Consider the following 25,246-nt stretch of genomic DNA (forward strand, 5'->3'; position numbering starts at 1 on the left):
CGGGGAACGAAGCTGAAGTTCCGGAAAGCCTGTACCCCGCACTCCCCCGGTTCCTGAGCACGTCACAAACTAATAAAATGGCGAACCCTTCAACCTCCGCTTTTACGAAAAGCCACCCTTCCGTCTTGCCGCCTACCCGTGCTTCCGTCTAGCATCACAGCATGTAGTAGTCATGTCAGAATCGTCAACCGCCTCCCCTCGGCAAGAGGATTCACCGCCTGTGTCTCTTTCGTCTCTCGGGGCTCGGAATCCCCCAGTTCATCGCCCTGCCGCCAACCAAGACCAGGGCCACCTTGAGGTCCACCCAAAGCGAAGACGCCTCAACACGACACACTTTGCTCAGCGTAAACGCGCCGCCGAGGCATGTCAATTCTGCCGAGTGAGAAAGACAAAATGCGATAGCGCTCGCCCGCGCTGCGGTTTCTGTGTTCGCAACAATGCCACGTGCATCTACAAAGATGTTCAGCAGACGATTGAGCCGGCATCCGGGCAAGTGCAACACGACGCTGCTTCGAACGGAGAAGTCATAGCCCGTCTGGAAGAGATTAAAGAGATCCTACTCAGGGACTCCCATAAGAGCTATATCGCCTTGCCGCCCATCATAGCAACGGAAGGGCGGGACTCTCCTGCGACGGCAAACATTTTCCCTCCTACGACTCCGAATCCTTGGGCAAGGTTCTCCCACATCGCCAACAATAATTCATCAAAAGGGCGCCGATTTCCATATGCAGCATTGCGATGCGAGGGTCTTCTCAAGTGGCCTTGTCTAGCCAACGTCATCCCCCAATCCGCCGCGAATATCGACTCCTTTCTGTTCAGCCCGGAGTATAGAGAGGTCCGGAAGATCCAAGGAACAACAGATGGGAGGGGTATGAACGAGCATGCCTTGGTCCCCCTCTGTGAGAAGTTTCTCGTTACAGCACATCCTCGTAACCCAATTCTTGATGATCAAGAATTATTACGTGACGCCCGCCGAGCCACCGGACACGGCCTTGATTGGGACTCTTCGACCTGCCTGGTGGTGAGTTATTGGGACTGCCTATTTATCTGTGCCATGGTGCACTCACTAACGCGAAATGGATAGCTGCTAGCCTGTGCTCTGGGCTCTTACGCTACCCCTTGGATCAAACCAAGGGAGCAGCTACGCCCGTTTGATGAGGCCCAGCTACAAGCCCTAACAGAGGCCGAAGACCAAGCTGAGGCAGAGGCCTATTATGTGGCTGCACAGAAACGGCTCGGGCTACTTGGAAACTCGATCCAGGATATCCAATGCTTTTTCCTTGCTGGCATGTTCGAAAAGACAGCTTTGCGTCCACTGAGGGCATGGCATCACATTCAACAAGCCTGTAGTCGCCTTGTGACTCGATTGCTACAACGAGGCGAACGGCCCTTGGCCCCGTTTAATGACTTGAATCCCGAAAACCACCACTTGGAACAACGGCTTTTCTGGTCTTGCCTCCGGGCTGAAAGGTTCGGGCTTTGACTTGTCTTTTGGGCTTTACTCACACATTCTTAGTGAACTTGTGTTTGAACTTGGCGAAACACCAGGGAGCTTGGAAAATTTCTCTTATCCTGATGCCTTCCCTTCGCCACCTGACAATCTCTTCGATGACGCTTCACCCAACACTGACGGCTCGACTCCTAGCTCCCTCGATAAGCAAAGGCGAATCAACGAACAAGGTTGGTATTACTACCTTGCCGAGATCTCGGTCCGGCGGACGGTAGACGAGACTTTGAATCTCCTTTATAGCCAAGGTCCGGAGTACTGGATGGAGAACCCTGCCTATTTGATCCGTCAGTACTACGAATGTGATGGCCAAGTATCCTCGTGGTAAGCGATATCTACACCCAATTCGCCAGTATTGCCACTGACAGGCCCGCCGTCTTAGGCATCGCCAAATTCCGGCTCTCGTCCAATTCGAGGAAAACATTTTCCCGGACGATGAGCTTGCCCAAGGGTTACAAGCACGAGCATCACTATGGCGCGAGTACACTTTGCGACCGATCCTCTACTACGTTCTCCATGCCGCCGAGGATGAAAATATTCCATCAGAGGCTCTTTCTCTGGCAGCGAAAGAGATACAGATTTGCGTCACGACTGTTCAACGATGTTCTTTCTCCGGGAGGCATGGTGGTATTTGGTTCGTTTGTCGCAACATATTTACTGCTGCATGCTTGATTCTTGCAGCCTCCCTTCATCCGCATCGAGTACAGCCACCTCCCGAATGGCAAGGTATCGTGGAGCTGGCAATCCAAATACTGAGTCGATGGGGGCAAGAAGCTCAAGACGTTCGAGATATGAGAGATATACTGTATCACATGTATAAAGAAATCCCCAGGAAACTATGAATAGTATGCCGACGACGGGAAAACAAACTACCATTTACGATCTCTGCCTCATCTATCCCATCAAGGGCCAGGCTTCAACTAAGAAAAAGAACACGACGTAAACTACCATTTACATGATAAGGAGATCCGATATGACCACCCACCGCAACCCTTGCTTTTCCAATGGTCTGGGTCCTTGTAGCATACAATCCCACTGACACCATCACAATACAACTGACCTACCGAATAAGGTGAGCCAACGTAGTAACATTCCTTGCCGTATATCTTGTCATTGTTCGTAACCAAAGTCGGGTACTCAGCGTCGTCGGGATCATTGGGACTGATCTGCGAGCTTCGAGAATACTTGCCCGTTAAGTCGCAATGGTCTTTAGGCTGCTTTCCATCCAAAGGGTACTCGGTGATGCCCCACATCCTCTTGTTTCCATGCACATTCCTCTGGAAAATGGTGATCTTGTGTTTCTTCTCTGAGGCATCAAAGCCGTTGCAGCCATTCAGCCATGCGGCAATAGCACCGGTCTTGGGATCAACAGGAATGTAATCTGCACGGCCGGTCGATGAAAGCGTCCCGTATCGAACGTTGGCACCGGAGGTTCCGACTCCACCAGCAATCTCACCGGCTTCCCGCCAGGTAGGTTTGTTGGGATAGTCGTTGTACCAGACCCTGACACGACCGTCGAGTTTGCGTGTCCAGACGTAATCTGCCTTGCCATCGCCGTTGAGATCGATAAATTCAATCTCATCGGGTGACTGGTTGATGCCGGAGGCGTCTGCCTCTGGAAGCGGCTTGTACCTGTCGCCTGTGTGTTCAGGGTGGTAGACATTTCGGTAGATGGTGGTACCTCCGTTGTCTTTGAGGTAGATGTAGTCATCACGCTGAAGAGAAGTCAGTGCGTCGCTTTATAGAGGGTTTGGAGACCCGATATCTTACCCCATCACCATCAATGTCGGCAATTCTGACCCTCTTGCCAGGTCCGAGGCCAGACGCTATGGTACCAATAGGCCTGAACTTCCACCCATACTCGGAGCCCTTGTCTTCACCCACGTTCAAGTAGGCCTTAAGCAAGCCAGTTTTGTCGTCCAGGTCTAGGTAGTCATCAAGCCCATCCCTTGTATCCCGTAAGTCATCTGAAACATCAACTTATAACTGGGACCAAGGACTTACCCATTGATATCGCCAAAAACAACTTGATGGGCCGGCGCCGCCCCGGAAGCAATGGCCTTGCCGCCATTCAGTGGCTTCCAAGCCCAACCCAGGGAGTCCCCGTCATCCACTCCAGCATTGAGACTGCGCCAAGGTCAGATTATTGAAGGTTGTTGGTAATCGGTCAACTTACTAGACAGTTGGAGCTCCCGACTTGGGGTCTAGCCAGATGTAGTCATCGATCTGGGGTTCATGATTAGAATGATGCCCAAAGATTTCGTAAAGTGAACACTTACCCCATCACCGTCAATATCCGCAAAGCGTAGACCGTCAATCGTCATGGAGTCGTCTGTTGTTCCCCGATTGTACCATACAGACAGGGCGCCATTCTTGCCAACATAAACATAGTCGTCTTTGCCATCTCCGTCCATGTCAGCCAGCCTGATGGTGCTCGGGTCCTTCTTGATGCCATCTGCGATCGTCTTGGGGTCGCCTTGGTTGATAAAGAGAGGCACACCTTCTCGGTTCGTCGGCTGGTTGAGAAAGCCAGTGAGACCACCGTCGTCATCCCAGATCAGGTAGTCTGTCGTTTGTTAGTTACATACAGCAAGATACTTCACGAGGTTCTTACCATCTCGGCCATCACCGTTCATCTAACAAGCAAGTCAGTTCTCACCGCGTATGGCCATTGAGGCAGGGGAAACTCACATCAGCGAATACCAGGTTAGACAAGTTCCTCACGGCGCCCGTTGCAATACCACCCATGGCATGGAAGAGCACATCTTGCCCTCCAGCCGACCCAGTGTTCATGTGGTGTTTCAAGGATCCCCCTTCGCCGATGTACACATAGTCAGCCCTGCCGTCGCCATTGACATCAGGGAATCGTATAGTCTCGAGGTTGGCATGTGGAACGCTTGACGCGATCTGGCCCCCGGGCACAAACTTCCAGCCGTTGACCCAGTTATCGTCGGGACCATAGTTCCACCAGACCCGGACTGAGCCATTATCTGGATCAACAACAAGATAATCGTCCATCTGATCGAAGTTTAGCCATGATCTGTGTCAATGAACCCGATACTTACGCCGTCTCCGTTCATGTCCTGTGTAAATGTTAGTTTAGTCCACCTAGTTGAGAAGTCATGGATATCTTACCGCAAGGAAGATGGTCTCTGCTGGGCCCACGCCACTGCCAATAATGCTGTTGTTGTTGCCTGCTGGAGACCATGGCTTGGGCAAGTTGTTGAGCCAACATCTGATCTCTCCGGTCTCGGGATGAATCCAAACATAGTCTAATGACATTGGTCAGCACAGCCGAAGACAAAATAGGACCTCTCAATGTTCAACTCACCGGCCTTTCCGTCGCCGTTCATGTCGTGAAGACGGACATAGCGAGTGTCCCACCCAAGTCCCTCAGCAACCTCTCCCTCGGCAACCCAATTCTTGTGGTACTTCCAGTCACCGTTGTGGCCCACGTTACCCTGAGCAATCTTTCCCGCACCCTTCCAAATGGGGTTTTTGTTACAGGCAGTCCAACTCTCCCCCCCTTTTGCCGACTCGGCTGCATCAGCCACGGTTTCCTTTGAAGTAACTTCGATCGGACTCTTCCCCCAGTCGGGAGCAGGGATGTTCTTGTCAATGCCACCGTTGTTGCCGCTTCCGCCGCTGTTGGGGTCGGACCCGACGGGCTTTTTGATCCAGCTGGTGGGGATCTGGTGAATGAAGCTGTACCAATAGTCGCCCATGAGCTTGTAACCTGAGTTCGTGGGATGGATACAGTCCTGCAAATCGCTCGTCTTGAAGGTGGTGAAGTCGACTGCGAGGACCTGGTGACCATCTTCCCTCCGTGACTTGACCACGTCGGGAATGAGTTTCTGGAACTCTTTCGTTGCTGGACTCTGCTTCTCGTCACAGGTGTTGATGATCATCGCAACTAGGATGGTGGCGTCCGGACACTCCTTGATCATCTTGTCGACCAGCTTTCCCAGTCGATCAGCAGCTCCCTTGGGGTCGTTCCCTTCTTTGGAAATGCCGCGGTTCGGGTTCATGTCGTTCGTCCCTGCTGCTAACAGGATGATATTTGGCCGTTGCTCCAATGACGGACGGACATGATCAGATATGTACTGAATGGTCTTTCCAGACCAAGCTGCCTGTTGGTTCTCAGTTAGCAGTGTTGTGTTGCTTTGCAGAGATGACTTACGTAGTAACCATCACTCATTGTGCCGGATGACTCTGTCCCCGCAAAGACAACTTCATCACCTGGTTCTAATGTCAGTATACAACATACACTATCGGGCTGATTTGTGCTCCTACCAGACAAATCCTTCTTGAGCCGGCCCCGGTAGCCGTTACCGTCGCCGCCATTCCTGTCGCTCAAGTATCCGACGGTGATGGAATCGCCCACTGGAAGAATCCGCAGCTTTGTGCCTTTCTTCACAGGCTCCCCAGCTTCGGTTTGCTTGTACTTCAAAACGACGTCTCCGTCGGGCAGATCAATGGAGCAAGAGCCAGAACTCTCATCCTCCATAGGCACAGTATCTTGCCCGTCTTCTTTCGCCCGGTGATTTGACATGTGAAAAAGGACAAGGTTCGCGATGAGCTTATGCAGCAAGATCTGCGGGTGAAAGACGCGCCCATACCTGTAAGTCTAGCAGTCAGTTCTTATCTTCATTCCTAGGTTTGAGGTCTTACCCGTCAGGTAGCGAGTTAGATACACTGTCTTCGTCGTCATCTAGAGTTGAGACTGTCTCGATTTCTTTCGATGAAGACCCGTCGTCATCTATGAGACGATCATGTCTGAACTCGGCACTATCATCAACGTACTGCATCGCTTGAGAGAGAATATTCATCTCAGCGGCGAAGGTTCCGTTGTGGTAGCTGCTTGTTCCTCGTTTCCAAGGATACTTGCCCCACGGATCCAGCGAGTTGAGCTCGTAGAACATTAATTCTGGCCTGTGATGCTCAGCATGTTTCCTTTTTGTTAGGTAACCAACTGAGACCTACCTCGTATTGCTATCCACGGTTGATTCATCGACGCCAGGCTCACAGAAGCGCCCATTGAAAGCTCCGACAAGGTCATCATAGTCAACAAACTTGACCTTGTCACCCGCCCGTGCAACAGCCGCCTCCTAGCAGAGTTGTTTAGAAGAAGGCCACATCAAACAGAAGCGAGATGCTAGACTTACCAGCTGTTTGTTCATGAGCTCAACGAGAAAATTCATCCAGCGCCGGTTGCTCGCTTTCAAAGTGATGACATCTTGCAATCGGCTGTAGGCTTTCTGCATTGAACAGTCAGTCTGAGCATGGGAGCACATCAAAGTCTACAACGTACAAAGATCCATACTGTCCAGCTCACTTTGTTGCATGCCGTGTCGTAGTCGGTCCCGAAGAACTTGGCGTAACTGTTGGATTTCGTCAGCCACTAGTCCACCTGACGAGGTGGCAACATACCCAGTATAGTATATCATGCCACTGAGGAACAAAAAAGTTAGTGCTAGTCCACGAAAGGATTACCAAAGGATCTCTTACTCTGGCGACAACTTCTTCTTGGCGGCCTCGATCATAGTATCGAGTCTCTTCCCGAACTCGTCACTGCGGATGATGTTCTCTGACACCTTGAGCTGTCCTTCGCATCCACGCGAATATTTGTTCCAGTCCCACCCGACAGCCCACTTGTCGCCCTTCCAGCTTGCAATCTTCCCGATGAACCACTGGGCATCGCTAAAGGCTAGCCATTGGAAAACGCATTGGTTGAGGATGTTGACAAGCTCCGCATCGTTGCCACCTAGCATATGTGAGCCACTGCGTCACCATTGAGCCATCAGGGCAACAAACCGGCAGAGAGAAGAATAACTTCCTGGCCCGAGTCGAGCGCAGGAATCTGGTCATCAATCACGTCCTGAACAACCGCCCCTGAACACGACTCGAACTGGAATTTTCTCTTGGTTGGATCAGCAAGCCGTTCGTCTCCGTTGACAAGATATGGGTATGAATGATCGTATCGGGCGCATTCGGAATCTTGATCAAACATTAGCATCATTCGTCATGCCAAGACAAGAAGCTACTCACCACCTGGGCCTTTTAGTCTGTCACCAGCCCCTATCCCGGCCGAATACGAGTCTCCAATGGCTGCAATCTTCTTGATCGAAGACAGGTCATCAAAGTAAAAGTCCTCATCTGTAGCCCTTGAGAACAAACTTGACATGGGTATTGATCCGACTTCTCCCAACGCCGGGCGGGCGACTGCTGTGCCAGAAGCGGCAAACAAGGCCAGGTAATGACAAAGCGTACTGAGCTCCATCATGAGTCAAATATACTAGAAATAGAATGAAATGAAGGATACTCTACTCAAAATGGCAGATAGAGGCAGGATGTATGCTTTTCCAAGGCACTTTAATAACCTGGCTGCATCCAAGGTGTATTGTACCGAGCGCTCTACAGGAGAACAGAACTCGAACAGGTAACCCGCGAACCATGTTGGGTCCGGGAGTTGACGGCCCTAATTCGGACCCAGTGGCGCATAGAGCGATGTTCCTGCATCAAATTATTTATGGATAACCAATAGATACTATACAATACTGGAGCTGTGTTGGTGAGGGTGTTGTTGGTGCTACGTTCTGTTGGTAGAGGGAATAGGGGAATAGGGGAATAGGGGAATAGGGGAATACGAGAAAATGCAAGGGATTGCAACTTCAGCCCCCTTCAACCGTTGATCTATTTCCCCGAGTTAGGTAAAGGCTCAGAACACCAGGACAGTGCTCATAGCCACTCATGTGACAAGAATATCTAAATCAGACAAAGGATCAGTTCATGCGCATCGCCAGCCCACAGCCCTGTTTCATAGTCATGCTGCCGCTTGTTGTTGGTCGTTGGCTCCGGTTGTTGGTTGTTGGTCATGGGCTGTTGGTCGTTGGTTGTTGGTTGTTGGTCGTATCCATGGTGGCCCCTACACGGAACTTCCGGGCGGTTCTTCGCAACAGGTGATTGGTTCATTAACCAAATAGATCGCCAGACCAGTCCCATATTTAACCTGTAACGCGGTCCACATGGGACCGAGTCAAATATATTGCATTTCCCCGAAGCCCGTGCCCAACAGCCCACAGGGATACTGATGGCTGTGCATTGAACTAGGGCCTGTTTCATCTACAGCGAGCGTTGGGTCTTTCGTGCTCGGGAGTCGAATCACCATTCCAAATCCACGTCGGATGTGCTTGACTCTTGATGGTTCTGCCCTTAGGAGAACTAATTGCTATCATGGTTGCTTATATTACCCTCCCTTAGTATTTCTTTACCACTCTGGTCAGCACTGGCCTTTCATACCATACTCTTTCCTCGTAACACAAAGCTTCCCTCATTTCCACAATGGCCGGCTTGACCTTTTCCCACCCCCTAGTACTTCTTGTACTGCTCCTTGCCTTCAGTCACTTTCTCGAAGCAGCCGACTTTTCCAGAAATCGCCAACCGAAGGGTGATCTCAAGGTCCGGCTCGACTATGCCCTGGCAACAAATGGGGGCCGGAACAAGAGGCTAAAAAGTGAAACCGCCCACAAATGGGTCTTTTCTACTTATCTGGTCTTTAATGAACCGGTATCTTCGATTACTTCGGGCCAGCTCAAACAGATAGCCTTTGACGCCTTCGACGAAATGGCCGAAGACATTATGCAATACGACCCCGAGAACGAGGCAAGAACCGGGAGACCCCGACGCCTCCCAGGGGTTATGACGATCATGGCCTTCGACAACGAAATCATTCTGGCCTCGTCACAGAAGGGTTCGGTTGCGTTTCTCAGCAGATATCCCGATAATCCTGTTAGTCAGACCTTAGACCTCTGTCAGACAGCCTGGAGAGACCAAGTCCTCTCTCAAGAGCCCGAAAACGAACAAAAAGCAACCCAAGATCATTTCCGTCAACGGAAATGTGGTGAGGTTTCGACATTCTTTCAGTACTATCAAATACACGACAAGAAGATAGCCGATCTAGCTCCAAAGGCCCGAGTAAGTACAGTCATCCGAATGACAGGAGGTCATAGAATTATTCCTGGATGCGGAACTGTCCTAGACTCAAATCCTCCCGTGGATCGCGACGTGAGTCAGCATCTTATCATACAAATATGGCCTGCCCTCTTTCTAACGTTGTCGAAGGATGTTTGGGGATGCAACCTACTGGTCAAGCATGCAAACATCGATGTGGACTACTTCCAGAACGATGTTCAGGAGGAGCCATACGATCTCGATGAGATAGCAGGAGGCATCAAGAAAATTGGGCAGATCCAAATGCACCCCTGCAATGACAATGAGAAGGTATTATGGAGTAGGCAGTGAGCGTTGAGGCTCTGGTAAGGACACTTCTGGGGGGTGATGCCATGCCAAGAAAGATCGAGGAGACATGGATTTTATAACTCACGGTCAGTAGATATATGGTACAAGACTAAGCTTAGGTAGTGTGGCTTTCATTGCAGAATCTCTTGACTTTAAACATCACTGGTTCCTAGTTCCCGGGTCTGTATTTATCAACTCAAGACCTAACCGTGCACCAAGGCTTTCCAGCTCTCTCCAGCACTCACTCTCCTCTTCATTCATGTGGTAGGAGCCAGGGAGGGTAATCCTTTTCAAATGTTCCATTCCAGACAATCCTCCGCTCTCCAGCTCCGACTTGACGGCAGCAAAGATCAGTTCATCATGCCACTCGTTGTCATCGGTGCACCACACATACGCCGGAAGTCGGAGACATTCGAGACTAGGCGGGAGTATGGAGCCGATCCGACCAGGAGAAGGGTCGCTCATGCCCATCACAAACACCCACGGAATATGCATTCGTTTAAGCCTGTGCAGCTGGGAAAGCTGGCCCAACGAGCCTTGAAAGGTGACGTCAGGTGGATCGTATTCCGACAAAGACAACGCCGGCTGTGTTTCTCCCGTGATGGTCAACTCGGTTAGTGTGTCCTTGAGTACCGCCAATGCTGTCGCCATTGTATCCAACCTGACTACGCTGTTACTGACTTTGGGGTCCATATCAGCCTGGAAGAACCAGTTGTATTGTAACTTCCGCAGGTTTTTAAGAGCAGACAACAATGGCTCAAGGCGGGTTTCCCTTATCCGATCCAACTCAAGGGAAGTCAGCAATAGCGGGTTCGGCGGGGCCGAACATGGCCAAGAAAACTCGATCGGGTTATCAATGCAGACTGTCAGGTGTTCGAGATTGGGCAAGTAAAATAGACTCAAGGCCTCCAGCGTGTTCTCTGGGCCCGGAAAGTTTTCTGTATCGACCCTGGGGGCGAACTCGACGTGTTTCAGTAAGTCATAGGTAGGTAATTGTGGCGAAAGGTCGTCCATGGCAGTCTTGCAGAGGGCTGATCTGAATACAAGTCCGATGTATTTGATTTCGTTGGTCCAGTTGCAAGAAAGGGAAAGCCATTGCAAGTTTGGTGATAGACTTAAAAGAAATGCTACAACGGCATTAGGCGACCCAGATTGGGCTTCATGGACCCAAGAACTGGTATTTTCTTCCGCTCCTGCGGAATTAGCGACCCTATAGAGGTCTTCGACCTGGAGATGAACGATATTCGGTAGTGCAGCGGGATTCTGAGGTATCCACTGCCTTGAAGGTAAAAGAAACCCTTCACCGTCAAGTTCCAGGCGTCGAATGTGGCCTCCTAAGTCTGGTCTTTTGAGGATGGTTCGTAGGAGTAACATGATGGGTGGGTGATCTTGCAGTGTCCATTTCATCTTGATTGATGAGTAGATGCGAGGTTCGACAACATGACGCAAGCCCTTGCTAGTCATGGATAAGGCGGACAAGTCGCATAGGGGTAGTAATTCAGCTATTGCAAGCTGCGCCTCTGTTGGAAAGTCTAGAAGGCCCATGATTTCAGAGTTCAAACAAAATGAGAGATTTCTCTTGGAAATAGGTAGAAGTGCAGGTGACAAGACACAACCAACAGAGCAAGGTTGGTTTATTTATGTTAACATCCTGCGTAACGAAGGAATCGCTGTACCGAGGCTTAGTACACAAAAAAATCTGAAAACTGGATACAAGGATCGAGCTTTGGTTTCAGATATATTACAACTCCCTTTTCAGAACAAATTTCTTAGATGCACCTACTATCCTAGCATTTCTCTCTAGTGTTTTGCGGACTTGACATTGCTTGTCATGCTTATTATGCGGGGCACGTGATTGTCCTAAGAGCCAGGGGCTTTAGGTCCTAATCATAAACCCAGAATAGGAGTTCCCTATTCCCCTATTTTTCATATAAATAAATAAGGGGATATACTTTCCTCGATTTAGCACCTATTTTCGCAGGGGATATAAGAATTAACTATCCTAAATATATACCTACCTAGAATAATACTACTAGTATATTATATACTAGCCGGGGGCTTTAGCTTACTTATATCGGCAATAAAGATAAAGATTATAGCTATTTCTCGGGCTTAGATTATTCCTAGCGAGAGAGGGTATAATTAGTAATATATAACTCTAATTATCTTTAATAATATTAATTAAAGATAAGGAAAATAAGGAAATTATAAACTTAATTAATAATAATAGCCTTCTTAATAATAAGGATTTTCTTTACTTTATTATAGAAAAAGATAAAGTTATTATTAATTACTATAAAGCTCTTATCTTATTATGCTTTTTTAGAGCTATTAAGGAAGAGAGATTAAACTAGCGAGGCTACCGCTATTATTATCCCCGGATTAATATTTATCTTATAAGGGAATATATTTTATAGCTATTTACTAGGGATAATAATATATTTAAGTATTTATTCTATATATTATAAGCCCTATTTTAAGCCCTCTATTAATAATTAAGGATTAATACCTTTGCTTATAGTAATAGGCGCTTATCTCTTAAGTAGAAGTTAATAATAATATTATAGATATTTATATATAGAGAGCTATAAAGGAATATTATTTTTTACTTCTATATTAGCTAAGGAATTATCTTAAATATCTTTTATAAACTTATTAAACCTCTTTAATAACTATATATATACTTTATTATATAGCTAATTAATTATCTTCTTAATTTATTAATTTTTATAGAGTTATCCCTGAAGATAAGAGTATTTAATAGCGCTATTAGGGCTATAGATAGATATTATATACCTATATTTATGCCTAAGCGTTATTAAAGAAGATATTAATTAAGGAAGAATAATATATTATAGAATATTCTCGCTATAGTAAACTTCGATAGGTTCTTTATATATATCCTTATAGGTATAGAGAGATCTATTAATAACTTTTCTCTTATTTAAATTATATAGATAATTAACCTATAAATCCCCTTAATATATTTTTATATCGCTAATATTAGCTTTAGCTTAAGAAGAGGGATCTTAATTCCCTTCTTAGAGACTAGATATTATCTCTAAGACTAGGAAGCTACTAATTATTAGCTATAGAATAAAAAGGAGATATATAACCTTTAGTATGCCTAGCTTTGAGTTATTATAGAGTAGATCTTTAGCTAGGTAAAGAGGAAGTTTAAGATTATAAGGCATAGCGCCGCGGAATATAATATTTAAGATTAATATTATATCGTACTTATAGTTATTAGTCTATAGAATTTTATCTTAGGAGATAGCCTAGAGCCTAATAAGCATAATCTTAATCTTTACTTATACCTAAATAGCTTCCCTTGGGCCTAGGTAGCGATATAGGCGGCTAAGAGGTATATAAATAACTTCGTGCCTATATAGTTTTTATTTAGGCTATAGAGGGTAATTGCGGAGGAGGTCTAGAAGGGATATTATAAAATATTGCGAATAAGAAGAGAAAGAGAGGAAGAAGAGGCTAGAAATCGTTATTACTATAGAGGAAATAGAGGTAAGGAAACTATTAAGAGAGAAGGTAGAGGCGAGGGCAAGGGAAGTAAAGAAGGTAAAAGAAGAAAAGGAAGAGAGGGGCTATAGCGAGGCTAAAAGCAATAAGGGGTAATTTAAAGTTATAAAAATAGGTTTATAATAGCTAAATTAAAGTTAATAATAAAGTACTTAAATTAAGGTTAATTTATATATAAAATACCCCCTTAGTAGGTAGAATACTATATAGCTTTATCTTTTAAATATATAAACCATAGGGCTTTATTTTATCGGGCTAATCTCGCTCTTAACCTAAGCTTTTTTTACCTCTTTTAAACCTAGGGCATTTTATATTATTATATTCCTTATATCTTTAAATAACCTAATTACCCTTATAGTATAAGGCATACTATAAGCTTCTTTAATTATCTCTAAGTAATTACTAATAGCTTTCTCTAAGTCTTCTAACCTAATTAGCTACGCTAAGAAGGAAAGGCTCTTATAAGAATTATTATATAATAACTCCTTTAGCTCTTTTATTATAATTAAGCTTATATTCTTTGATTTCTTCCTTAATAATAATAAAGCCTATAGCTAATACTTAGAGATAGTAATATATTATTACTCTCGTAGGTATAATAAAGAAGGACTTATACCTCTTATAGATATATAAGAGGCTATAGGGATTAGCTATAAGTCTATTTCCTTAAGTAAAGAAATAAGAAGCTATAAGGAATTAGGAAGATTTAAGGGATTAGGAACCTAACTTTATAGTAAATTATTTATATTATCTTTTATCTTATCTTTAACCTTAATTTTATCTTCTATTTCTTCTTAAGCTTCCTAATTATTATTATTAATTATTATAATATTAAAATCTCTATCTTTTATGCCTCTTGCCTCGTAGCTTGCCTATATATTCTTATTTAAAGCTATAGCGATAAGATAACCTATTAGTAGATTATTAGAGAAGATTTCCTCCTAAGAATTAATAATTATATAGGGACTAATAAGAAAACCCTCTATTACCTTTTTCCTATACTATAGGTTCTTTTCTTTTAGTTTCTTAATATTATCTTAATTAATCTTAAGTCTCTTAGTCTAAGGATTATAATTCTTACCTAAGAGATTATATTTATCTTAAAAAGTATATTAGAAGTCCCTTAGATAATATAGCTTACTCTTTAGAGTCTTATATTCCTAAGAGATATTACTTTATTTCCCTTAGAAGCTAGGAATAAGTCCCTTTAATATATTATAGACTAGTCTAGCTTTATTAATATTTAAATTATTATTCTAGCGAGCTTTTAGTAATTTCTAAAGGAAATATAATATCTAATTATTAGTTTAATACTAGCCCTAATTATTATAAGACTATAATTTAGCTAATTATATACTAAGATTATAAGGGATAAAAAATAATATTTTTAATCTCTCTTATATAGCTAATAGCGATAGGGGATTTTTCTTAGATCGCCGGCGGGGCTATAAGAGTAATATCTCTTTGATTTATATATATTTTCTATAGGATATGACGAGAGGATATTTCCTAAGGGATAAGCCAGTTATATTAGTTTATATTAGCACTAGATTATATTACGTAGCCTTAAAGGTTAATATAATATTACGTCTAGTAATATACTTAAAGGTATTAAGTATAACTAAGTTATATTAATAGCTACTATAGCTATTATATAAGAAAGTATAATAAGTATATCCTATATACTTTATGCGAGGGGATAGATCATAATAGATTATAACTTATAGGGCCTAAGCTATTATGATCCTACTTACTAGATTAGAGGGGATTATGGCCGTAGGTTATAATCTATTTTAATCCTTTTATAATTAGCGAGGTAATATAGGTTTTTCTTATTATATGACCTAGGGGTCTCTTTAGGCCATAATATAATATCTCCCCTCTATTAGTCTTATCCTTAAGGCTATATCCGCGACCTTAATTTCTTTATATATATATACCTATCTTAAACCTATAAAAATCTTTTATTAATATATCTAATTATCCTACTCTTTCTAAGAAGCAGTTAGCTATTATTAAACTAGGCGATATTATTAATTATTTTAGATTTAAAATTATGCCTTATTTATTTTATTATTCCCATAGCCTTTATTATATAGCCTTACCTAAGAAATCAAATCGCTATAGGGAGTATACTTATTATAGTCTTTCTTGCGATATATTGGCAAATATTTCTAGTGCTTATTTATATATTCCTACCTATGGGGTTTTTATTATTAATAGCTTCTAAGTAAATTATATTTACTAGGAGTCTAATCGCCTTAATTCCGAGGAGGAGTATACTAAGGAGGACTTCTTATATTTATAGCGGGAAGCCTAGGAGGCTTAAGCGAGAATAAACGAGGTTTTGGCTTATTTAACCCGGCTTTATTATTAGAAATATTAATTACGTACTAAGGGCATTAAGATAGCTATCCGGGGCCTATATTCTTTAGATAAGTTAGAGGAGACTAAGAGAGTAGAGTTAAAGGCTATAGTTGCCGCGTAAACTATAGGTATTATGGATACTATTAACTAGAGCGCTATTAGCCTTGAATTTATTTTTCCTTCTGATATCGCCGGTAGAAGTCCTTTAGAAGGCATTATATACTAGTAAGGTATTTAAGTAATTCTTATATATTTTTAAAGTTAAGGTAATCTTTCTATTTAATAAAATATATTATTTTATTATTAATTTTATTTATATTAAGGATACTTTCTATATTATATTCTTCTAGTCTATTAACTACTATTTCTAGTTTATTATTAATTTTAATAATAATAATATTTATTATTTTAAGTAATAAAATATAAAAGATTAAATAGAGCTTAACCTTAGGAGGTAAGTCTAGTTTATAGTTATATTTTAAGATCTTTCGCTTAATTTTATAGGGTCTAATATATTTATAATTAAGTTTTTTATTTTATTATTTTATTTTAATATTTTTTATCGCGAGTAGGACTATATCTCCCTCTAAGAAGATTAATCCCTTAATTCTTTTCTTATTTATATAATTTATTATTTTATTCTTAATAAACTCGAGTTTTATCCTTATTTCTTTATATAGATTATATAATTAATTACTAATAAGGATTACTCTAAGGTTAATAATAATATCTTATAATTATTAGTAAGTATCCGGTATAAATCCAAAGTTAGTATAGGCTAATATAGTTTTTATGCTTTTATTTATAGCTATATTATAAGCTAATTAAGCGGCTAATAGCTTCTCGACCTAATTAGTTTATTCATAGTTAATATAGCATCAGAGGTATTATTCTAGTATCTAATTTATATATTCTATTTATCTATCTATTTCTTTATAGTATATGGTAGAGAGTTTATAATTAATCCCTAAGTATCCTATTAGGCTCTACTAGAACTTAGATATAAATAATAGTCCTTAATTAATAATAATCTTAAGTAATATACTATATATTTTAGTAATATAAAAATAAAAGAGGTAAGTAAATTCTTTAGCTATTATTAATTCTCTATAGGGTATAAAATAAGAAAATTTTATAAGTCTATCTATAATAATAAGAATATTATTATAAAAGTTTCTAATAGCTAGTTCTTCTAATAGGGGTAGTTTAATAATAAAATCTATTATAATAGCTTCCTATAGTAGCTAAGGTACCGGTAGGGGTTATAGTTTACCATAGGGCTTATAGTATCGTGCCTTAGTCTTTGCGCAAAGGTTATATTAACTAATAATTACTAATATAGTTTTCTTTATATTAGGAAAAGTATATATTATCTTAACTTATTCTAGGGTTTTATTAATTCCTTAGTATCTATATAACTAGTAATTATATATTTCGCGTATAAGATTATATTATAATTTATCTAGGACTTATTATTTATTTATTTTTTTATCGTCTAAGAGTTATTTATTATATTCTAGGATTTTTATGAGGAGTAAATTACCCTATTTTACTATATAGGTTATATTTAGGTATCGCTATTACTTAATATATATAATAATTCGTTATTATAGGTATCCTTTAGTTATAAAGTATAATAGTTATTCCTTAGTTTAGATCTTTCCTATATCTAGGTTAGGTCTCCGGCTAATAGCATCCGCTTAGCTATTCTCTAATCCCTTAATATAAATAATAATATAATTAAATTCTAAGAGGTATTCGGCATATTATAATTATTATCCGCTAAGTTCTTAGGTTATTATAAAGTAGGAAATATTTTTATAGTCTATATAGACCTTAATCTAATATTAGCTTCCTAGGAGGTAATATCTAAATTCCTTAAAAGTATTAATAATTATAAGGAATTCCTTATTATAGATAAGGTAATTAAGTTCTACTCTATATAGCTTATAGGAGTAAAATATAATTAAGTATAATTATCCTTTATTATCTCGTTATCCGATCTAAGCGCCTAAGGTAAAGTCCGAGGTATCTATTTTAAGTTTAATTTATTGAGATAGGTCGAATATCTTAAGTATTAGCTCGCTTAGGATAAATTCCTTAATCTTATCGAAGGTATCCTTAGCTTTATTTCTAAATATAAAGATCTTATTTTTCTTTATAAGTTCTATTAATAATATAGCTATTTTCCTAAATACTTTAAGAAACTTATAGTAGTAATTAGCGAATCCGAGGAAGGCTTATATTTCCTTAATATTAATTAGCTTTTTTTAGTCTCTAATTACTAAGACTTTCTTAGGGTCTATATATATCTTATTATAAGAGATAATATATCCGAGGAACTCTACTTCCGAGGCATAGAATTTACTTTTCTCGGGTTCTATTAATAAATTAATATTCTATAGTATCTATAATACCTTATAGATATATTCTATATATTTTTCTTTTATTTTAAAAAAGATAAAAATATTATCTAGGTAATATATAATAAATATATCTAGATACTCTTATAGTATATTATTAATTATTTATTAGAATATAATAGGTATATTAGTAAGTCTAAAAGGCATAATAAGGTACTTAAATAATCCATACTTAATATAAAAAGCGGTTTTCTATTTATATCCTTCCTTAATCTAAATAAGGTTATAGGCTCCCTTAAGGTCGAGTGCGATAAAATATTTTATCTTAAAAAGTCAATCTTTTAACTCGCTAATAAGAGGTAGCGATATATAATCCTTAATTATAATAGTATTAAGTATTCGGAAATTAATATAAAGTTAGAGCTTATTATTCTTCTTTAGAATAAATATAATAAGGTATCTAATAGATAACTTGCTTTCCCTAATATATCCTTTCTATATTATATCTTTAATATATTCCTTTAATACTAGAAGTTATGCTTTATTAAGTAAATAGAGTTTACTAAAGCTAGGTTATTTCTTATTAATAAACTTAATCTTAAGGTCATAGGATATATATTCTAGTAAACCTATTTTAAGTTCTTTCGTAAAGAGTTATTTATAGATTTAATACTTCTATAATATATTCTTAAGTTATTCTTCTTTTAGGTTTTCTTTCTTTAATTTCTTAAGATCTTTCTTAAGTATATAGAATTATTATATAATTTATATAATTATTTTTTATTATTATTATTTCTATCTATTATAGTATTTATATTTTATCTTTATAGGTAGAGAGGTATCTTATATTTACCTCTTCTTAATTTCTCTATTATTAATAAAAGTTTAAGATCTCTAATTTAAGTTATTATCTAATATAGAGGATATCTTAGTATCATAAGAGAATATCTAGCTAATTCTCTAGTCGAAATATAAGTTAAAGTATTATAACTATAGGTACCTAAGCATAAGATCATAGCTCTAGTTTAATATAATATTAAATAAAATTCCTTAGTTCTTTCTTTTAATAAAAACCTTAAGGTAATTAATCTTATAGTTAATAACTTTATTATTATAATTAAAAGGTATTCCTTCGAGGTTATATATTATATAGGGCTTATATTTATGCCTCTATAATAGCTTAAGCTTATTCGCTGCCGCTAAGTTAAAGTAATTCTACTTAGCTCTACTATCTACTAAAGTATTTAATTATTATCTCTTAACTTATATTTTTAATTCTAGGTATTATTGCCTATATTCTCTATCTATAGAGTAGAGGGCCTTTTAAGGTAATTTATCCCCTTATTTATTTATTTATTGCCTTATATCGGATAAGATATCTAGTTTTTTAACTTATTAAGGGCATAGCTAAGATAGTTATATTTATACTTGCTATTAGTATATGCCTTATAGTCGTGGTTATCTTATTTATATAGCTATTCCTAGTAGGCTTATTCTGCGATCTAGCCGTCGTCGGGGTAGTTACTATAATTCCTTTCCTTTATAGGGTAGACCTTATTAAGGTCGCTATATCGGATATAGTCGGCGTAGTCTTATAAGATCTAGTCTATTAGTCCTTAGTCTTCTCCGAGGTATAGTTAGATATTTTAATATTATTCCTTATCTTTTTATTTTTTTATATATATAAGGAAATTAAATCTTTCTTTCGCTATTTATTTAAACTTATCGTATATAGCTAGGATATATTTCCCGTGTCTTAGGCATATATCTTTATTATAGAGTATTACTTCTATGCTAAGGTAGCTTCCTTTAGGGGCCTACCTTTCTTCTATTATAGTCTTCTATATAGTAATAATAAATTATCTTTTAAGGGTAATAGATCTATCTTTCCTTAGGGTAAAATAGATATTAGCTATATTAATCCCTTTATTCTATCTATAGATCCTATATTAATAGGTTTCATAGGTAAAGTAAGGTTTATTATTAGGTCCTTATAGCTATATAAGAAAATAATTATTCTCTTACTTACTTTAGATATATGTATTATAATAGTAATCTTTATAAGAGATCTATAAGATTTTTTTATATTAGGGGTATATTAATTAGGTATACTTATTATCTCTTATATTATAATATAGTCCTTATTATAAGTTCATAGCTATCTCCTCGTAATATACTTAGATAAGGATATCTTCTATATCTAAGTCGCTTTTTTCTTCTTATTTCATTAATCTAGAGGTTCTTAGTTCCCTTTAAGTAATTCTAAGGATTTATTCTTATTATTTCTTAATTTTATAGTTATTTTATTTATACTTATATATTACCTTATATAGGTCTTTATTATATTATACTCTTATAATACTAATAGAGTTATATTAATAGAAAACTTAGTATCTCTCTATTTCATATTATAGGTATAGTTTATTATTAGGCTAATATAATAAGGGAATTAGAAAATAGTCTTATTCCTATTTTTCTTTCTTATATTCCTTATATTAATAATATTAGTATAATATCTATAAAATACTAGGGTATTCCTTATATATTAGGTAGGTTTATATATTATCTTATGCATTAAATAATGCTTCTAGGTATTATAGGTCTTTAATTATCATTTAGTAATATATATAGATATATATATCTTATATATCGGTAGTATTTATATGTTCCCTTGCGGTCTAGATATATTATTCTCGTAATAAATTCTAATATTAGTTACTATATTTATTATAAAGTTAAGGGTAATATTCCTCTTTCTATAGGATATTATTTATCTTAGGGTTTTATTAGTTCTAAATCTAGGCTATTACTAATTATCGCTAGGCTTTAGCTCTAGCGCCATAGTTAAGATCCTAGTAGTATTACTTAATTTGCCTTATTACTATGATAGTCTTAATATTAAGGTCTTTATTAGGTTTATTAGTTAGTTTAGGTAGTAGTTCTTATTTCGACTTATCCGTGAGATAGAATTATCTTACCTTTAGGGGTTTTATTATAGTATATTATAGCTTCGGCTAAGGGTAATTATTATATCTAAATTATTCCTTAGTAAGGTATACTTAGCTATAAGGTATAATAATTTCTCCTAGTTCTAGACCGGTATTATTATACCTAGTCCGGGCTATGCCGAGTATTTTAATTATTTAGAGAGCTATCTATAATTCATTATTAGTTTATATAAATCTTACCTACTTCTTACCTTCGGGGAGTTACTATTATTATAGCTAATAGTAGCCTTCCTTAATATTATACTACTTTTTATAGTAGATCTTCTTAATATAGTTTATCTTATAGTAATATTAGTATTTAAGTCTATAATAATCGCATTTCTTCTATTAAGTTACTCTAAGTTTTATAAGTCTTATATAAGTTCCATAGGATATATTATTTTATTGATATCGCCCTTAATTAATATTAAACTAAGGTTTTTAATAGTTTTCTTTACTATTATAAGGGTTTTAGAGTTTCTTCTAAGAGAACTATTAGTTATTAATCCTAATTACTTAGCTGATATAATCGATAAAGTTATTAGGCCGGTCTTCCTTATAGAGTTTAGCCTATACCTCCTTCTTAAGTTTATCGAAGAAAAAGGATATTAATAATTCTTAGTCTTAGTTAAGCTTCGAGGCGAGCTAGAGGTATTTAGTGCTATATTTTAATATAGAGCGAGTTTATTAAAGTACCTTAATTTCTCTTTTTGCCTAGGCCTTTTTATCTATTATTCTAAAAGCTTATTAGAGCGCGGCTTTAAAGGCTTTAAAGCTAGAATAGAGGTTTATAGTTCATAGCGAGTATTTATTAAGTAGTTTAATAAGGTATTCCTTTATAATAGGTTCGAACTAGGCCATAGCGTGCTTAATAAGATACCCTATAGTATACTAAACCTTATTAGATGCTATAATAAACTATATAGGGTAATAAAGCATAAATACGCGTAGTTATATAAGGAATATTAGTAATTTATATGCGGTATTATTAAACTTCTCTAGTTATTCTAGCTTTAAGATTTCTCTAATATCTTTGCCCTTTATAGCGGTAATTATTATATTATTAATATTCTAGATATTCTTATAGTATTATTAATTTTAGGCTTACTAAGTAGCGACTATGCGATTAATAAGTCCTCTAAGTTCCTCTATTTTAGTAGTTATAGTAGTGACCTAGGCATAGAGTTACTTAATTTCTTTGTTATCGCTATTTATTTCTTCGTCGCCGTTAAGGTTAGCTTAAGCTAATGCAATAGGGGTAGGTAGGTAGTTAGTAGGTAGAACCTATTAGTAGTTATTACTAGGAGTAGCCTAAGTAGCTATTGCATTTAATATTGTTTAAGGTAATGCGAGTAATCTAATAAATAAGAGCTATTAATATATAACGAGAAGATATTTCCTAAGGGATAAGCTAGTTATACTAGTTTATATTAGCACTAGATTATATTATATAGCCTTAAAGGTTAATATAATATTATATCTAGTAATATACTTAAAGGTATTAAGTATAACTAAGTTATATTAATAGCTACCATAGCTACTATATAAGAAAGTATAATAAATATATCCTATATACTTTATGCGAGGGGATAGATTATAATAGATTATGACTTATAAGGCCTAAGCCGTTATGATCCTACTTACTAGATCAGAGGGGATTATAGCCGCAGGTCATGATCTATTCTGATCCTTTTATAATTAGCAAGGTAATATAGGTTCTTCTTATCATGTGACCCGGGGGTCTCTTTGGGCCGTGACATAGGAGTTATAGGGGTAATATTCTTCTTTTTGAAAATTATATCCTAAGGCGTCGAAATTAAGGTCTTAATGCGATATATTTACTTCCTCGAGATTATAGCCGTAATGACTTTATTATAATACTCTAATAGGCATGGGAAGGCAATTAGGGCCCTCGCCTATTAAGGAATAGCTATAAACTTGATAGGGTTTTGGGTATAAGATAGTGGCTACGCTAATTTTATGCGATAGGATGTCTCTTCTGATAATAGGGATCAATCCGGGCCCCGTTTATGATCTGGGCCTTAGTCTCGGAGAAATACCTAACTCGCCACGAATTAAACCGCGGGATCGCTAGATACTATAGGGTATTTCTCCGGAGGCACTCATCCATGGCATAGACATTTTACAGGATAAATCCCGTGTATGAGATGGTCTAAAGATATGAGAAGATAGTAACTTCGAACTGAGTTGATCATCTCAGTCGTCAGGCTGCCCAAAGGGGCCTGCACATGCTCGGCGAAAGAAGGGAGGTGGGTAGGGGGGTCATGATGTTGTTGGCAAGACGAGAGTGCGGAAGGGGAAATTTGAATTTCGCCGAGATAAAGGAGTGAAGAGGGAATATTTAGCCGGTCTAGCTACCCTAGAGCTTAAATCATGACTAGATATAATAATACAAAAAGCATAGGAACGAAGCTATGCATGTTGTAGAAAATCGGTATGTATGGAACATTAAGAACAAGAATACTCCTCTTATATGGAAATAATTACTTATAATTGGACACTAAGTTTCTTTTTACCTAACTGTTAAGCGAGACCTTTGCGGCTGCGCCTTGCGGATTTGAAAATCCAGGAAGTGAAAGTTGCATTGGGATGCCGTAGCTATTTACCTACCTCAGGCATCATCAAGTCATGTCAGACAATTTTATCACTGATTTGGATCCTAAACAGCTACTGACTCCATTCTATTATCCTGATCCTGGTCAAGTCTACTCTTGTTGCCGGCGCCTGGTGGCCACAGTTGCCGAAGCCGATCAGCGTTGCCGGGTGCGACGACCATCGCGAAGCCCGTCCCACTTCATGCTCGGACTTTTGTAAAAAGTCCAGTGTGTCCGAGATGTCGCAAAAGCGGAACAAAACAACAGGGCTGTCCGATATTCAATCGGCTTCAATTATAAAAACAAAAAGTTGGGTTTCAACACTTAGATAGTACCAATAAAGTCGCCATTCAAACCCATCCACAACAATCCCATTCTACTTCCATCTCGTTCATCTGAAGAAAAAAAAAACATGGCCAATAACGGACAGCAAAATAATTCCCTAATCACCGTTGCAGTTGCCGGAGGCACTAGGGGCATGGGTCTCGCCATCGTCCATGAGCTGAAGCGATTTCCCAATCTTTACACTGTCAAGATTCTGAGCCGAAATGCCGATGCAAGCCAGGCTGGTGAGCTTGGGGTCAAGATAATCACTGTGGATTATTCGGACATCGAAAGTATCACCAAAGTCTTGGAAGCTGAAGACGTCTATACGCTCATATCCAATGTCTTTATCTCTGATGGAGTCACCCCATCACAGCATAATCTGATCTATGCTGCCGAAGCCTCGGCCGTGACCAAGAGATTCGTGCCCAGCACATTCGATGTCCCATATGACGAGGAGTAAGTCCGGCACTCTCCCCTTCATTTATTAGCTGCTCATATCGCGCCAAAGAATGGCATCCATCCTGTACACCGGCGGGTACAAGCTCGACATCGAAAAGATCCTCACGATGACCAAGAGCCTTGAGTGGACTAGATTTCACAATGGCTTCTTCCTTGACTATTATTTCTCGTCAAAGATGAAGACTTTTTTGACTCCTGGAAAGTACATCGCGGATTTGGACTCCAAGAAGGCCATAATTCCTGGTGACGGCAACGTTCCTGTGTCGTTCACACATACTCTGGACGTGGCCCGGTTTGTGGTGGCCAGTCTGTCACTTCCGCAGTGGCCCAGTCGCCTGTACATGTCCGAAGACTACCTCACCTGGAACGAATTCATTGACCTTGCGGAAAAGGCATCGGGTGGGTTGCACTAAAGGGGTTTGAATACTTTGATAATGGACTAACATTCTTCAGGCACCAAATTCGAGCGACAGCACAACAACCTGGAGGACCTCAAGTCCGGGGACATCACCCGATTCAAACAGCTGGATGGCTGGGAGGTTTTGTATGAGTACTGGCCAAAAAGAATGGCGGAGAGGCTTCCCTCGGCGATTCAATATTTCATGGGAGCTGGACTGTTGGATACTGATCGATATGGGCCACGCTTGAACGACTTGTTCCCCGACATCAAGCCCCTCACTGCTCGCGATGCGCTGGAAAGCTACTACGAGGGGAAGATCCCTGGTGGCTTTTCTTAAATTTCCGAGCCTTGATTTCATGTCTTTAAAACCGTCTAGTAGTTAGTATCTT

At 39.1% G+C, this 25,246-nt stretch overlaps 5 protein-coding genes across 5 annotated transcripts; 3 read left to right on the top strand and 2 right to left on the bottom strand.

Annotated features, from left to right (window-relative positions):
* Positions 1-172: 172 nt before the first annotated feature.
* On the top strand, positions 173-1,835 carry NECHADRAFT_79713 (uncharacterized protein; the record flags this gene model as incomplete). The annotated part of the gene is made up of 3 exons (XM_003045499.1): positions 173-1,021; positions 1,085-1,470; positions 1,517-1,835. The coding sequence occupies 3 exons, from the start codon at positions 173-175 to the stop codon at positions 1,833-1,835; spliced, it is 1,554 nt and encodes a 517-aa protein (XP_003045545.1).
* Positions 1,836-4,162: 2,327 nt separating this feature from the next.
* On the bottom strand, positions 4,163-6,014 carry NECHADRAFT_106081 (carbohydrate esterase family 3; the record flags this gene model as incomplete). The annotated part of the gene is made up of 7 exons (XM_003045627.1): positions 4,163-4,525; positions 4,573-4,590; positions 4,643-4,704; positions 4,872-5,033; positions 5,133-5,637; positions 5,688-5,746; positions 5,801-6,014. 7 exons carry the CDS (start codon positions 6,012-6,014, stop codon positions 4,163-4,165), a joined length of 1,383 nt encoding a protein of 460 aa, XP_003045673.1.
* A 2,834-nt stretch (positions 6,015-8,848) lies between these two features.
* On the top strand, positions 8,849-9,808 carry NECHADRAFT_79715 (uncharacterized protein; the record flags this gene model as incomplete). The annotated part of the gene is made up of 2 exons (XM_003045500.1): positions 8,849-9,481; positions 9,629-9,808. 2 exons carry the CDS (start codon positions 8,849-8,851, stop codon positions 9,806-9,808), a joined length of 813 nt encoding a protein of 270 aa, XP_003045546.1.
* A 156-nt stretch (positions 9,809-9,964) lies between these two features.
* Positions 9,965-11,350, bottom strand: NECHADRAFT_79716 (uncharacterized protein; the record flags this gene model as incomplete). The annotated part of the gene is made up of 2 exons (XM_003045628.1): positions 9,965-9,987; positions 10,051-11,350. 2 exons carry the CDS (start codon positions 11,348-11,350, stop codon positions 9,965-9,967), a joined length of 1,323 nt encoding a protein of 440 aa, XP_003045674.1.
* Positions 11,351-24,083: 12,733 nt separating this feature from the next.
* On the top strand, positions 24,084-25,194 carry NECHADRAFT_39413 (uncharacterized protein; the record flags this gene model as incomplete). The annotated part of the gene is made up of 3 exons (XM_003045501.1): positions 24,084-24,454; positions 24,507-24,856; positions 24,911-25,194. The coding sequence occupies 3 exons, from the start codon at positions 24,084-24,086 to the stop codon at positions 25,192-25,194; spliced, it is 1,005 nt and encodes a 334-aa protein (XP_003045547.1).
* Positions 25,195-25,246: the final 52 nt, after the last annotated feature.

The sequence above is a fragment of the Fusarium vanettenii genome (assembly GCF_000151355.1).
Source record: "Fusarium vanettenii 77-13-4 chromosome 4 genomic scaffold NECHAsca_19_chr4_3_0, whole genome shotgun sequence".
NCBI lineage: Eukaryota > Fungi > Ascomycota > Sordariomycetes > Hypocreales > Nectriaceae > Fusarium > Fusarium vanettenii.